The 15,663-nt window shown below is 45.8% G+C and overlaps 1 protein-coding gene across 1 annotated transcript; it reads left to right on the top strand.

Moving 5' to 3' along the window:
* Nucleotides 1-1,220: 1,220 nt before the first annotated feature.
* Nucleotides 1,221-11,476, top strand: LOC144097241 (uncharacterized). The gene is made up of 4 exons (XM_077629985.1): nucleotides 1,221-1,621; nucleotides 6,177-6,415; nucleotides 9,358-9,573; nucleotides 11,302-11,476. Exons 1-4 carry the CDS (start codon nucleotides 1,235-1,237, stop codon nucleotides 11,459-11,461), a joined length of 1,002 nt encoding a protein of 333 aa, XP_077486111.1. The 5' UTR covers nucleotides 1,221-1,234; the 3' UTR covers nucleotides 11,462-11,476.
* The last annotated feature ends 4,187 nt before the right edge of the window (nucleotides 11,477-15,663 follow it).

The raw sequence follows: 15,663 nt of genomic DNA on the forward strand, positions 1-15,663 counted from the left end.
ACGAATATACGCAAGATGGATCGTGAAAAATGTTTACGTGACTTTCAGCGAACAACTTATGGCAACTCGGAATTTTTCGTTTTTCAATGTTCTAGTCACTGCTTGAATGTAACAGATCCATAACTCATACTGAAGGGTGATCAGGCTAATACTTTTATCTAATTCATATCAGAGTTATCTGTCCAGCTGCGTTCATAAAAGTTCTTGAAATAACGCAATCGTAGCGCTCCAGACCCAATTACTGCAATTTGAATGCATCAGCGTTATGCCGGAGTAAGTTCCTTACTGAGGGACGCTACATCGGGAAAGGATGCGGGTACGAAATGCCCTATGCACCAAACGAATGGCTCAGGCATCTGTTGAAAGAGGTCACATCCTAGTTCTAGAAGCACGGTAGGTGCGAATACGCATCTGCAAACGTACACTGGGGTTGTAGTGGAAAAGGCACTTGTGACGTTAACACTACTAACCCAGGTAAATGCGACCAATAGACCCTGATTCACTCTGATACAAACACATGAATTGCTATCTTACGCAATGTTTTTGAACGTCCAAGTGTCTAGAATACACGAAAAGGATTTTTATGGCTCCTTACAAGATCTTAGATACTCCCCATATCATTCATATACAGGCTCCCCAGGGGCAAAGCCAGTGCGTAGCATTAGTAAGAGGGAAAACATACCTAAAATAAAATATGAATATAATGACGACAGGTTGCACTTTTTGCCGCTTTCTGCGGCAAAGAAGCAGCGAAAATAGATAAATCGTAAGCCCTACAACAGCGCCGACCTTCATGGCCACGTGGCATTTCTTCACCGAAGAGAACAAAGTAGCACTGAATTTCCTTACCCCACAAATGCTCTATAACTTCATTCATCAATTTCGTTCATGATGATGACCCTGATGATCAGAACTGGAACAGATATTCTTTATTCAGTTGAAACGCTGCCAGTGCATGTCCGTATTTACCAAATTTTCCCCTTTAATCTTGAAGTGGTAGGCCTCAGTAGTCGCACTCTGCGCGTCACCAACAGGCCCTAGCGAAACCCACGAGTTTTCAAGAAGCCTTAGTTTAAACCAAAATTAACGTTGCTTTCGCCCTCCCCGTCATTAATACCCCAGCGGTAGCTTTTTGCGCCATACGTTCGTTAGCCCTGAGAGCGACTTATCCCTCTATCACATAAGATACAAGTTTGTACTGTAACCGCAGGTCATCTTCGCGCTCACGGCAATAATGGGGCTGTTCCTGATCGGCTCCCTTGCAATCTTCTTGGTCAACGATGGAGTCATCGGCAATCGCTGGTCGTCGGAATTCGAGGAGGATGCAGTGGAGGCGGTTGGTTCCGCGCCCAAAGTGTCGAGCCCTCCTGCTGAGGCTCAAGCTGTTACTGCGACCACTGCTCCTCCTAGCCGCAAGCCTCCGACGCACCGGAGTACCACCATCGGTGCATCGAAAGCCGAACAGAACTCAACCACGAGTCGATCCGACGTCCACCACGGACCGAGATTTTTCGGTAACCGAGCGGCGTCTTACATCACTCAAACAACGACTGAAGAAGCATCTGTGACTGAAGGCACTGCTGAAACTAGGGAAGCTTCAGCGGATAGCGAAGAGGTTGAGGTACGTCGCTTTTTCTGGTGCTCCTAAAGATATGGTAAAGATATTAGGGAAAGAATTGACACTATACGTAAGGATCTTAGTATTAGACAGCATCCACCATGTCATCTTGTTGCCTCCCCAATTTCTCAAAATCAAACATTTTTGTCCACAATTTGAGACTCTTTTCTTTTTATCATCAAGCTCAATCGTGATATTGCTGTTTAAATAACCGCTCAGTCTACAGAAGCACTCACAAAGCCAGTCATAAGGCGCTAATGAGCTGTTTATTATGGCATAGGAGCATTATTAATATCATTTGGAGAAACGAAATTTAATTCGAACCCCAAATTTTCTCGTAAAATGAGCCGAAAATTAGACAGCTTCTAAGTGTTGAAAATTTCTTTCTTCAATACATATATACTGAAAATTTCAAGTCGTACCTTTGAGATAGTTCACAGCGGGAATCATCTGCAGATGGCGTTTAAATAGAATTTTATGTTAAGTGTTTTATAAGGCTTTTTCAAAACGGAAGTGACCGATATAGCCTAACAATCTTACGTGTGATTCGTTATAAGAGGCCAATGTTGTTCACCTCTCACGCTGATATGGAAGCAGTTTTTAGATATTGGGCTTCTCCTGCGGTCGCTTTCTGGAAAAACCCATTTTTTAACGGGAAGTAGTTTATGAACACAATAATTTTGCATATCCAAAGACTGCACCATAACAATCAATATATCCGCAGATCAACCCTCGTTACGGTTGAGTTTGGTGCTATTCATCGACAAGAACTCCTCCTATTGGTTTTTAATGACAATCTTAACAACTCTGTGCGAGTGCAGAGCGAACGTTTAAAGTACGACTTATCTACACATCGGAACATTAGGCCATTCCTATGAATATTTCCATAACAGTCTCTTGCAGCATTCTGCAGTTACTCCACAATTAAAGTGATGCCCAAAAAAGCTCGACCTGATTTCAAACGTCCTAAACTCTATAGCTTCCTTCGTCGTTTTTAGTTGTGGCGTGAATATACGAAAATGCTGTAAGCAGTCTTAAGCTTTTGAAGCTGCATGTATATTTTTGCCATTATGCTTCAGGCGCTGTGATGCAAAGCATTTTCTGAACTTTATAACTGTGGCTTTGAGCTCGGGTGCGAGCACATGCGCAAGGTTTTCAGATCGAGGCCACTAATTTAGAATACAGTGATTTCAGTTTTAAGAGACAGGACAGATCATACCTGCACACGACTATACATTTTGTAAAGGTAAGAAAGCTAGCAGAAATTTCTCTCTGTATGGTGAAGGGCAGCCTCCGAGCAGCTGGTGATTACAAAGTTGTGGAGTCCTTCCATTTACCTGAGTTGGTTAATGGTTTATGGAGGCTTAACGTCCTAAAGGAACTCAGGCTACGAGAGACGCTTTAGTGAAGGACCCCGGAAGTTTTTTCTTTTTAAAGCGGAATTTATTGCCCCCGGGCATCAATGATGAGTGATTGTGTGATGAATGATGCAGTAGAGATGAAATGAATGGAAAAAGGCTAGCTGATTTGATGAGGTCCAGTAGAGAACGATGGTACGGTCCCTGCGTCCAGGCAATGTATGAAGCAGCGTTGCTTGGTGAAAGACCTGCTACCATCAGGTGCCGGATCCTTGTAGGCTTGAGAGCTGGACAGTCCCACAGTAAGTGATGAATGTCGGCCTCAATGTCCTCGTGTTTACATACCGGACACCCTGGCCGAGGAAACAATTCTCGGTACTGAGGCCACTTTCGAGTGATGGCTGGTGTGAGGGAAACCCCGACCCGGATCCTCCTAAGCGCAAACTCCTCTGCACGGGTAAGACCACGGGGGAGGGTTACCGCACATGGAGGGACGAGAGCACGTGTGCGGCGCCGGAGGAGTTCCTTTCTTGATGGAAGGAGGGTAAAATTGTCCAAATGAAGGAGCCGAGGCGGTGATGAGTTTGTATTCGCAAGGCGGGTCGCTAAAGCTGCCTGGCTTTGATAGGTCAGCAGATCCCGTGGGACCCACTCAATACGTACTGGCTGCGGGATGCGTGCCGCGAGCCGGTGGATGTCCCGACATATTGTTGGACAGCGGCTAACACGTCGTAGCAAACCAGACAACTTGAAGGGCGTCATTGCGGATGATAACGCGGGCCGCAGAGAGCATAGTTATGTCGGCCACGGAGCAGAGTACTCCTTGAACTGTAACGAGCTCAGCACAAAAGGACGAAGGGGGTTCCGTAAGCTGAAACCAAGAGGTTTGATTCAGGACAGGTCTGCACGGGCAGTAGATAGCTGTTGTTGCTTTTACCATGTTGCTTTGCAGTCTTGTATGCTTGCGTCTACGTAGACATTAATGGATACTTCAGGCAGGCAAGCATCTTGTTCCTCAAATTTCTGGCGAAGCAACGATGCCGAATGAGCAGACGTTGGCCGGCGATTATCTGTTGGCTTGTTGTCGGTGAGCTGTACAAACTTCCATGGGGGAAGAACTGACGTTGGCGGCTGAAAAATGGAGTGTGACGTTGCATAAGTCCTCAGTGCATGCGTGGAGTGCGATAGATTGGCCTTAAGGCTGCGCGCTTCACGGCGCTGCTGCACCAGCTCATCAATGATATTGAGCTGCGCATTCTCTTGTAAAGCTATGATCGCTGTAATGCGTGGAAGCATGGTCCTCATAGCCTCTCGGTTCACGGCTTCAAGGGGAAGTTTTGACTAACTGCGGTTCTTTAACGTGCACTGACATCGCACAGTACACGGGCACCTAGAATTCCTCCTCCATAGAAATTCAACAGCCGCGGCCGGGATCTAACCCGCGTCTTTCGGGTCAGCAGCCGAGCGCCATAACCACTGAGTCACCGCGGTGGCTCCATTTTAGTGCAGAAAAGGAAAACTAAGGCGCTTTTTAACTTTGCCCGCATTTTAAGTAGTTCTGGAGGCGAGCAAGATGAGTTCATTTTTAGGGTTCTTTGCTGCCTTTTACTGTAGTGGGCAAAAGTGTCAATATTGAGGAAGGCCGTGAAAATGGTACTTTATGCGTTTGAGCCGTGACTCCACCTTGTGGCTGTCGCCAGGTTTGTTCTGCTGTGTATAGGTAGCAATAACACGGGAGCTATGAATGTGATTGTGGTATACTCCACTACTGATTGTTCCAATTCCTGGCATTTTCCTGTTAGTGCCTCAAGATACGCAGTGGTTCCGTGCGGCTGAGTTGGTCGTACCTGCTTAACATGACTACACCCTTTTGACACATCGCCTACTCCGACGTCCGACTAACTTTAAGGGTTACGCGCTTAGTCACTTTTAACCGTTCTTTCAAATACTTCAGAAGGAAAGTTGGAGCGAACACGGTATAAGAAGCCGGGATTAGGTTCAGGTAAGACTTTGTTCGCAATTTACGAGTCAACTTTTTTTTTTTTTGATGGGCGGCTGGAGCTCTGTCAAGCAGCTGTACAGCAACTTTTTCTCCAACCATCTTTTTCGCCGTGTAAGTTGCGAGATAAAGTCTATTTAATTAATTGATTGACTGATTGATTGATTGATAAATACAGTCGTTACTGAATTTGTAAGCTTGAATCTTAAGAGCTTAGATTGAACATGCCAATAAGCGTAAAAAAAACTGATAGCTGATCACGTATTTTCATTTCGCGATATAAAGAGGCAAAGAATTTGAGGGTCGCATGCAAGTATTTACTGTTGGAGACCGCTCTATTTTGCAGACACATTCTCTCTTCAGGCAGCCCTTCTCTCACAGCTTTTGACAGGCAAGAAGAAATCATTGTGATCACAAGGCAATCCGAGAAGTGGACAGAGATGCGTTCGAGGCGTCGGGGCAACGTCTGATTTTGAAAAATGAAGTCTATGCATGTGTTTCGGGAGGTAGTCACAGCAGTGGGAGAAGTTGCGAGGGAGATGAACTAAGCATTCGCATCTAATATCACTGGTTTCGGACGACTCATTGCGGTGCGTTGCCATGGCATTTTCTAATGGCAAGAGTGACGTCAATGTCACCGTTTTCCTCCTCCATGGTAACCACCCTCCGGTTGCGCCTGCTGCTGCTACTACAATGACACTAAGCCCAGGGAAAGAGTCCTTAACAGCGGTCGCTGTGAATCAAGGACGCAAAAAAAGAAAGCAAGAATGTGCTCATCAATAATTTTACAAGGACGCTAACGCTGCAACGGCTGTCGCCAGAATGAAAGCAAAGAACAAAATGGGCTTAAAATGCCACGAGTACTGGCATCAGCTTGCTGGGTTGCCATAATTTTTCTCCTTCGATATGCAGCTTGCATTTATCTGCCGTGTTTGCGTAGATAAACGCTTTATAAAAAAATAGCTCCCCGTAGAGGATGCAGAGTGCCGGCTTTGGCATCAGGTGGAAGAGTGTTCGGCTCCAGTTTCCATTAGCGGTGCACGGTTGCTTTTTGTTCATCACGTAATAGTCGTCCACATGCACCTGTTTGAGCTTTAACAAGATGGATGAGCGCTTAAGCACTCTTGCTTGCTTGACGCAATGTTGATCCGCCTGCCCTTTGAAGAGAACAAGTTGTCGTTCACTGGGTCTTTCTTTGCAGGAACGTAAACACGATGTGTGCTCTGTGGCGCTCCACGTGTACTGCGTGAAGGTCCGCGACGAGTTTTACTACCAGCCCTCGATGAACACGTGCGTCATGACGGCCACCGACAGAACCGTCGTGTGCAACCACAGCCGGAACAAGTACCTGTCGCACGACCACTGCAGAAAGAGCTGCGTCGAGGGCGCGGTGCCCTCAGAGAAGTGCTTCCAGACCGCCACCTTCTCCATGTGCACCAGGTGCGACTCGAAGAGCTTTGCGCCGCTTCAGATATGGTGTGATGCGGCTTGCTGCGTGCTTATGTGCGTTTGAATGCTAGATTTATGGGAATGCCGAAACACTGATTTCGTGCTTCAATATGCGTGGAGGTCAGTTGGAGGTCAGGAAGATTACGTGCACTTACCTTGCCGACTTTATGGCCACATATTTTTATTGGTCGTTTCTTCTTCACAGGCATTAGGAATGTACAAACCAGGCCAGCATCATGCTTTACGGAACCTGTTAATAATTGGTTTTTGGGGAAAGGAAATGGCGCAGTATCTGTCTCATATATCGTTGGGCACCTGAACCGCGCCGTAAGGGAAGGGATAAAAGAGGGAGTGAAAGAAGAAAGGAAGAAGAGGTGCCGTAGTGGAGGGCTCCGGAATAATTTCGACCACCTGGGGATCTTTAACGTGCACTGACATCGCACAGCACACGGGCGCCTTAGCATTTTTTCTCCATAATAACGCAGCCGCCGCGGTCGGGTTCGAACATGGGAACTCCGGATCAGTAGCCGAGCGCCCTAACCACTGAGCCACCGCGGCGGGTACGGAACCTGTTAAAATTTGAAGGTCATACATTTCGGCATGATCTAGAAATGACAGCACGGGTTGATACACTTGTGAAAAAAAATAGGAGGATCAAAAAGCAGACCAGAGAGCAGTTCGTCTTGTCTGCCTCGGCGCTGCATCAATCTGTGATTTATTACCCCTCATCCGAATCGCATACTTAATAAAAAAGAAACATTTTAAAAATCCAAAGCCTGGGGTGGATCTTGTCTTATGGACCGTTCAGCACTTTCTTCGAAAGCCGTACAGGTTTGGAGTATAAGTTCACACACTGTTCTGAATAACCACGAGTGTGTGTTACGAGCCATGCGCGAAATCATTGCAGAGCAGAATTCTTGGCTGTTGGTGGTTAATCCAGAAAGGAAGTAGCCGTTCACACGAGCACATAGTAACAGAAAAAGAAGAGGGTGCATACTGCGACATTAATTCAAATTCTAACTCCATAAACAACACCTATGTACGTAGTTGGGGCGACATGCTCGGCCGGAGCTTTATTCGGAAATACAAAAGAATTTAGAGGCGATGAATTAGATTGATGTTGAAGAAATGCGCTAGCATGATTATTTGACCTGCAAATCTTTTCCAGTTATGAATGTATTACAACTCTTAGTCCATTGCCTTTTACTTCCTAATCTATTCTAATTCTGATTCTTTTGCAATTCTTACTAAGAAAAATGTGCACATTGTTAGACATCGACGAGTCCTCCTACCACTACCGGAGCTGTGGCGCAGCTGTTAAGCAATCAGCCACTGCACCTGCAGGTGGCTGTTTCAAACACAACCACCGATGGGGCTTATGAGACCCTGGTTGCTCTCCCCGAGTTGCGCGACAAGGGATAGCTCCCGTAAGCCTATATTTTGCCCAGATAGTTCTCCAAAAGGCTTTCTATTTCGCATATCGGCCATCTGTTGTCTGAGTAATTTTCTTCTTACTCATTCTTCCTTCCGCGTCTCCCTTTTGTCTACTACAACTCGAGAGAGGGAGAGGGTTAAGACAGAGAAAGGGACCATTGGAAGGTGGCAGGTGAAGAGAGGGGAATACCTCTAAACACCTGCCATGGTTAGCAGCTATGTGGAGTGCACGCAGACGGTGGCACAACCGGACACTTTTCGGTTTCATGGCCCTACTATTGCTATTACATTAAAAAGTGACACCATTATTCTTGTGCACGTGGCCAGTGGCGGCTAAGTACGCTGAGTTCCTTTTTCGAAAAGCAACCGAAAGAATCTTGACACAATTATCAGCTTCTCTGCTAGCAATGCAGGCACCACAGATTCCGCGATGTAACTCGGTGCCACCCCTGCCGAGCACACGCGCAGAATCAAGTACTGGCACGCACAAGCAATGTGCGCAGTGTTTGGCGCGAAATTCACGACCCCACAGCGAAGTAATTGTTGCACAGTGCTCTATTAGGCGGTTTATTAGGCAGTTTCATGGCTTCCCAGTGTAACACTTTCCGCCTGAAAATGCAATTGAGTGCGGAAAGTGGAACGTGTTAGATGATGCCAGTTTTCTAAGGAGCTCACTTGAAATTGCGATTAGTGAAGCAGTTTGGCTCCTCTGCGTTGATAGCTTTATACATGGGCACCAGCTTCGCAGATTAACATCTGCCCTCTCCTTCTGTTTTTACGTCCTCGATTGAAGCTGGAGTCTTTTTTTTCTAAAAAGAAAACTTAATGCTATATTAAAATAATGTACGAAGTCGTGATAAAGGAAGCAAGCACATCAGAGCCTTTTAAAAGTTCTAATTGTCGCGTATGTCGCGGTGGCTGCCTATTGATGGATATACCTAGACATTGGTACAAATGTACTTGCCTGTCGTTTGCTAAACACTTTCATTATGTTCTTCACTTGCGGCGCGCATGCGTTTAGACAGCAATCAAGAGATGTTGGACCCAGAGAAGCAGGGCAGCTACTATCTCAGAGGACAACAAACACTGCTTCGTTAGGTTGTATGTCAAGTAGAGAAGCAAGTATGTACGTTGACGTTTTGTCACAGCACGGAAAGTAAACGAAGCAGCAAATAGAACACTTGTCCCAAAATCATGCTCAGAGGGGCTTCGAACTATGCTCTAGTCATAAGCATCATCATAAACAACGTAAGTATATCCACTGCCGACAAAGGCATCTCATATTGGGCTACAGGTAAGAGTGTACATTGCCCACTTTCTGATTTAAACTGCCCGCCTGACTCGCTCTCCAGCAGGCCGTTCTAGTTCTCGTCATCACGTGGCATCACGTGAACTTCGCGGCATCACGTGGCATTTTTATCATTTCCAGTCCCTAACATGGTGAGGCCCTCCTCGGAGCTTCCTCTAAAATCAGACGCAACGGTGCGCTTTGCCTGCAGGCGTGACGTCCGCCACAAGTGGTGGTTCTTCAACGGCTCCCACTGCCAGCCGTGGGATTTCCCGTTGGGCGCCTGTCCGTCCCGCACAGACGCCGACGGGGGTGACGCATTCGACAGCTACAGCGAGTGCGCCCAGACCTGCGTGCCCGGACACAAGCCGCTGCTCCGACGCTGCCAGCGGCCGGTCAACGAACCCTGCACCGCCCAACAACTCAGGTCGGGAGCAGGAAACGAAACTTGAGCGTGTGGCTCTATTTAGCGAGCATGCCGAAAAAATGATCTCATTTGCCTTCAGGATAAGTATCACGGCTTTAAAAGTCGGTGTCACTAGTCGATTTTATCAGGAATGGTTTCCGTAGCTGTTTGGCCAAGAATTCAGCTATTCAGACATATTTTCAAACCGAGCAGCTCAAATCTTGGCAATAGTTATGAGAGGGTTTCGTTTAACGATGCTCCCGGTTCTAGTTTTTGATTCTCCTCTCCGTGGCTTTGTGCTAAGCTCAGCAGTGACTGTGCCACTTAATGTTTATTAAGCCTGGCGGTGAGTATTGCCAATGCACCCCTAACATCCTGTCATTCTCCACTCTTTAGTAGCGATGTGAAAAGCCTCAAATAAAAATCTTCATAAACAGAATCCTTTCATTTCTCTACTAATTATCCTGAAAATTCTCCTGAAATTAATGAATATCTCTTTTCTCCTGAAGCCCCAATTTTAGATCGAAAATTTCTTGAAAAGGGTAAAATTTCCCGAATGGAACATCACCGGTAGAATCTGAGGCAGAATAAATTTTCAGTTCAAATGGTATCCAGCAGGAAAACGGCCCCGATTGGGATGCAAACTAGGCCATCGCCACATCCTCTCGCGCTACGTGTTTTGGTGTCAACACACTCCGCATGGTCCAAAATCCGCGTCTTCCATTTCTCATTCTTTAGTTTTGCGTTTCCAAATTTTTGCCACGATAAGTGCTGCCGCCTTAGCTGTGCCATGCAACCGGATGAATCAAGAGGAAGGAAGGCACACTATATATCGCCAAAGGCAGCTTGAAGTAGCAACCCACGAAGGTGCTAAAGCAGCCTAGGCGGCATAACGCGACACTTAAGCGAGAGACGGGCAGGCTGGCGCTATGGCAGTTCAAGCAGCGAATGCAACGAGACACGCTGAGCCCGCTGTCCTTAGTGCTGAAAAGATAAGCGGCTGAACGCAGTTGCAGATAATGCAGCAAAAGCTGAGAAAGAAACGCTGTCCACGTGGAAGAGAAGTGCTGGCAGGAGACAGCACCTGCTATACGTACGAGTGTGGCTACCACCCTCTATGAGCCGTCCTAGAATGTGCTAAACCTTTCCTGCAATGCATTTACTGGTTGCACCTACGCTATAGACTATAAATATGTAATGTTTTGAGTGACGTCGGTTTTGCGCCTTCGTAAGCGATCTGCAAACTCCCATTAACACTCTCCACCTTACAGTTAGAGCTGCCCCCGAAACTGGACAGCGAGTTTTCTCACACTAAGACTATTCTTCGGTTCCCGCAGAGCTGAGTGCCAAAAGGAAGTATTATACATCGGCAGGTTCTAGAGCAGTCTGGAATGTTTTCCAGAGGTGTACAGTTATTGAAACAATAGAAGGACTAGAAGTATCAGAAAATTAAACTGGAAGCATAATGGAGTGCGACGTAGTTCACTAGAAAAAGACGGAGAGTTTTTTGAGTAATTCTGTACCTTGCACATCGAAGATGTGTGGAAGTCCAATGGTGGAAGAAAATAGTGCAGAAACATTCCAATGCGCACAACTTTGGTTAAGCTTGATCATACGAAGTCACCGTCATGGATGGGTTGTTTTGCTGTACGTATCATGCTGCTGCGAACATCTAACGTGCTTCTGATGTTTCTGTGTTGCTGCCCTTCAATGCTGCCTGCCTTCTCCCCTTTGTGCTTGCATGGGCAGGTTTCCCTACTTCGCCGTCGGTGTTCCCAAGGCCGGAAGCGGCGTGTTCCGTTGCGTCAAGGCATCGGGCGCCGTCCTCGCCCACCACCGCTGTGCGACCGGCGAGAACCGTTTCCATACGCGCGATGCCTGCGCGAGGAGGTGTTACCGCGAAGACTGATCGAGCGGATATTTCTCGGAGAAAATATATGCATCATTATCGCTATGTCGCTCGCAATCGAGCTTAGGGATTGCGCATCTACTGCTGTCGTCCCGGGTTCGAACCCTGGACCAAGACGAATTTTACTTTTAACTGCGAGGTTTCTGAGAAAGCTGTATAGCTTTCCTTTGTAGCCGTATGGCTGCGCTTGGGTGGATGCCAATGAGTAATTACTCCCTTATTACAAATTTACTCCACCTTGGGAGATTCCCCTAAAACATTTGACAAATACTTGTATAACAGATGGCAATAACTTTTTTTTACGCGAAATCATTACTAGTTCCATTACGGGAAAAACTGTGTGTGCGTGTTGTGTGTGTGCGCGCGCGTGTGTAACGCAGGGTGACGTAATCCGAGCACCAACAGTTTCAGACAATCCTATATATGTCGTTTGTCTATGTAGGGTACTATCGACTGGCAGACCTCGACGTGGCGCCAGCTTTCCGTCCAACAGTCGTACCAAAATTGTGGCGCAGCCGTTTGTCGCAGTGTTCCGGGTGGTTTCATACGATTTCACCTTGCATATTTAGCTTACATGCGCAAGACAAGTTGGAGGCTAGCTTGCGTTAGGGATTCGAACCGACTACTTATGCGCCTTCAATTATATTCCTTCCCACAGTGTTTACCGCTTCCCTTAAAATTGCATAGTTAACTTTTAACGATTGCTGTTAGGCTCTCTAATTATTGAGAGGCGTGTAGCCCACCGTAAGCAATGTCCATATCAGTTTATAGAATTTCAAAAATGCGGTTACCCTCGGCGCTGTGGCCCAACAAATTTTGGCTGGTTCGACGAGTTACGTGCACTGGAGAGGTTGCTTTGCCTGCCAGCTTCTCGCAAGCGCATGTATTTCCCGCGATGTAGCCAAAATTTGCTGGGCCACAGCGCTGCAGATAGAATGCAACGTTATCCGGATAAGAAGATGGGCTTCTATGGGAGGCCGCATGTTAGCGCATGTGTATGTATATCATTAGAGGCTATCTTTACTTTCACCTTCAGCCCCTTCCATTTCCGTTTTCCCCTTACGCCTGTTCCCTTTGTAAAAACAACTTCATTTTTCAAACTCTGCTGCCCTAGACGCAAATATTATAGTAGCTGAAACGAAACACACGCAGGACCTTGCCGTTAACATTTCCAGAGAGCTTCCTTTGAGTGATCAAAGTGGAAATAAGATGCCCTAACTCTGTCCATTTGCCGCAAGTAAAATCCTCTTTTGTTGCTCCCATTTCAAATTCCCTTCTCGCGTACCATTTGGCGCTGGCGTTTATACATGCATGCGTATGCGCATACATGGCCGCGTAGGTATACGAGGATAGGTGCAGTTGTCATTGCTGCTGGCGATTGTTTATATATGTCGCACCTCTCACCAGTCAGTATGCATTCCAGCTGTAGTCTAGTCCGACGTAAGCGTGGGTACGACTGCGAGCTTTTTTTTATTATTATTACTTTTGCATCGAAAGGGATTAAATCGATCATGTCTCTAGAGGAAAACTACTGCGAAAAAAATTAAAGCGCGCCTCGCACTCATACACTTGCGACTACGTTCGAAAACAGTTGTCTCTCATACCTGTTCGGCCTGTACGTACACACCAGGCTAAAAATATGATGCCACAGCCATACAGTGAAGACGACTTAGATAGATAAGGAGGAGGAGGGAAAGGCAGGGATGTTAACCCGAAAGGGGTTCCGGTTGGCTACCCTGCACTTGGGAAGATGAATTAGGGAATGGAAAGGAGGAAGAGAGAAGGGGAAAAAGGCATAACACACTCACACGCACAGCGCTGTCACAATTTGTCACTCAATCCAGTCGCTCTGAAGTAGGCAAAGAGTGCCTTGTATGCTTTGAGGGCAGTCGACTGCTGCGGCCACGGCCCGAGGAATCAGGTTGAGGTGTCCACCGAGAATTGTTTTTTTTTGTATCGCAAACTTTCCATAAAGATATAATTTGAGTTCACTGTAGACTATACGATTTCATCTAAGGCATTTACGTGCAGGAACGGAGAAGGCTCCTGCTCTTACTGTTGAGGTCAGCCGCTTGGAGATATACTCCTTCCTTGTCGCCGCTAGTCCTAATTCTTGTAAAATCCGTGCCCTTGAAGCCCATATGCCTGCACAAGTCCACAGCAGGTGGCGAACATCCACCTCTGCAACCTTCGCGGAAAAGCTCGTGGAGATGATGGGTCCAGCGTTTTCTTGAGAGACAGTTACTGTGTCATTTCCTTCCTCAAAAAACAATTTTCGGTTCAGAATTGTGATGCAACCGTGCGTCGCACAGCGCTCTGCGTGGTGTCATCCCTGCGTGTCATTGTACAGGCGGGTGTCAGTACACTCAGGAACAGTAATGCTTTCGCATTCCCATACGTAAGCAGTCTTAGTAGTAAGCAGTAAGCTATCTGTGCCGAATTTTTGTATTATGCCCAACCATTCTGGACAAAAACATTTTTGTGCGGGAAGCCGCCGATAAAAATAATTTTTTCATAGAATGGAAGATTCCACTATAACTATCGATGTACCTGCTGATCAACTGACGGCAGTCTTGAGTTGTTTGCTTTTTTGTCTATTTTATCTATTCTTGCCTACATAACATTTTTGTCTATTAACGTTTTTGCTTCCGTCAAACGTGTTCCGCACTGAATTTCTCAGGCAGTCTTAACTGTTGAAGCAATCGATAGACGCACTTTATAAGAAAGATTTTGCTACAAATCAAAACGATGCAGTAAAAAGGAGAAGACGACCACTAGCTTTATTTTACCTTCAATTTTCAAAATTTTTGTCTGGGAATGTTGGACATGACTCTTGACGACTTCTGAGCTGCTAGGCAGTCAGGCTATGGATCAAATAGGTTTTGAAAAGTTTCGTGTAACAAAAATGAAAGTTTCAAAAAATATGCATTGCATGCACGTAAAGACCTTGAAGGTGATCTCTAAAGAAGTGGTGAATATGCTTCTGTTAAAAAACTCGCTCAGAAACATCCGGCTTGATTGCATCATATAGAACATATCATCGAATTACGTGAATCAGTATGTATTTTATTAGAGAACTAATCGGATCTATTTCCTAAAGTTCCAAAACATTGACAAGTGTGGTTGTAATTTAGAGCTATGCAATGCAATGTTTGTGTGCCTTTTTGTTACTTTCATTTGTGTGTTCTCGGTGTTAGTAAGCTGCGCTCTGAAGTGTCGTGTAATTTTGTTTCCTAAAGAAGACCAAAGAGAAGAAAACAGGCACCAATGTACCGAGAATCTATTTCTCGTTGTGTACTTGCGTCCATAGTAAACAAAAATTTTCAGAAAAAGATTTGAATTTCTGATGTTCCTTCCCTTTGGTCACAACAAAATGACCCTCCTGTTGTGAAGAAAGTGCATTCTGTTTTACTGCTCAACTAGTTTCGTATCGAACAGAGCACGTTTTGTCATGAAAACCAATGGCGTCGTCAACAACGCAAAGTGCATAGCTTATGAGATGTTGCCATTATTCAAGAATACCTTTTTATAGCAAAATGTGTCATTTAGACATGGCAAGTAGTTCATAGCACTGTAGGGTAACCCGAGCATGATTGCGTGGCGACAAAGGCGTCATCTAACTATTGCACAGATTAAGCAGAAATTTTGCATGGCAGCATTCTTACCAGTGGGCATTGAAGAGCAGCTGCTGTAGTGCCTTCAATCACGCGAAACGCACCTCCTCGTCCTTACCGAGGTTTGAAGTGTGAAAGAATACGTAGGAACGTTGTGGCCTGGTTATGCTTGCCTCAGACTGCCTCTTTGCAAAACACTTTACGGCCTATAGTTCTCTTTCCTACCCAATAGCACTACCCCCAAGCGTTCGATAAAATTAATGCCTGGCTGATGACATTGTAAAAATCGCTGACTATCATACTGATGCCGAGAGCACTGAAGAGAAGAAATTGAGTGCATCTGGAAGCAATGGATATGAGGGCACAAAAGTGGAAAGTGTCATAACAACGGTTTAGCAAAGAACAATTTTATTTATCGTAGCGAAGTGCACGACAGATTTACTCTGTCATAACGTGACCCCAGGTTTGGCAGGTACCAAACTGTGTTACGTTTGTCACGCTGTGTTTGTCCTAGTTAGACATTATTGAAACACGTAAATTGTCCGTTTCTTTATTTGTATCTCTTATAGATAATTTATTTAAAGAGCG

Source organism: Amblyomma americanum, chromosome 7 (assembly GCF_052857255.1).
Source record: "Amblyomma americanum isolate KBUSLIRL-KWMA chromosome 7, ASM5285725v1, whole genome shotgun sequence".
In the NCBI taxonomy this organism is placed as follows: domain Eukaryota; kingdom Metazoa; phylum Arthropoda; class Arachnida; order Ixodida; family Ixodidae; genus Amblyomma; species Amblyomma americanum.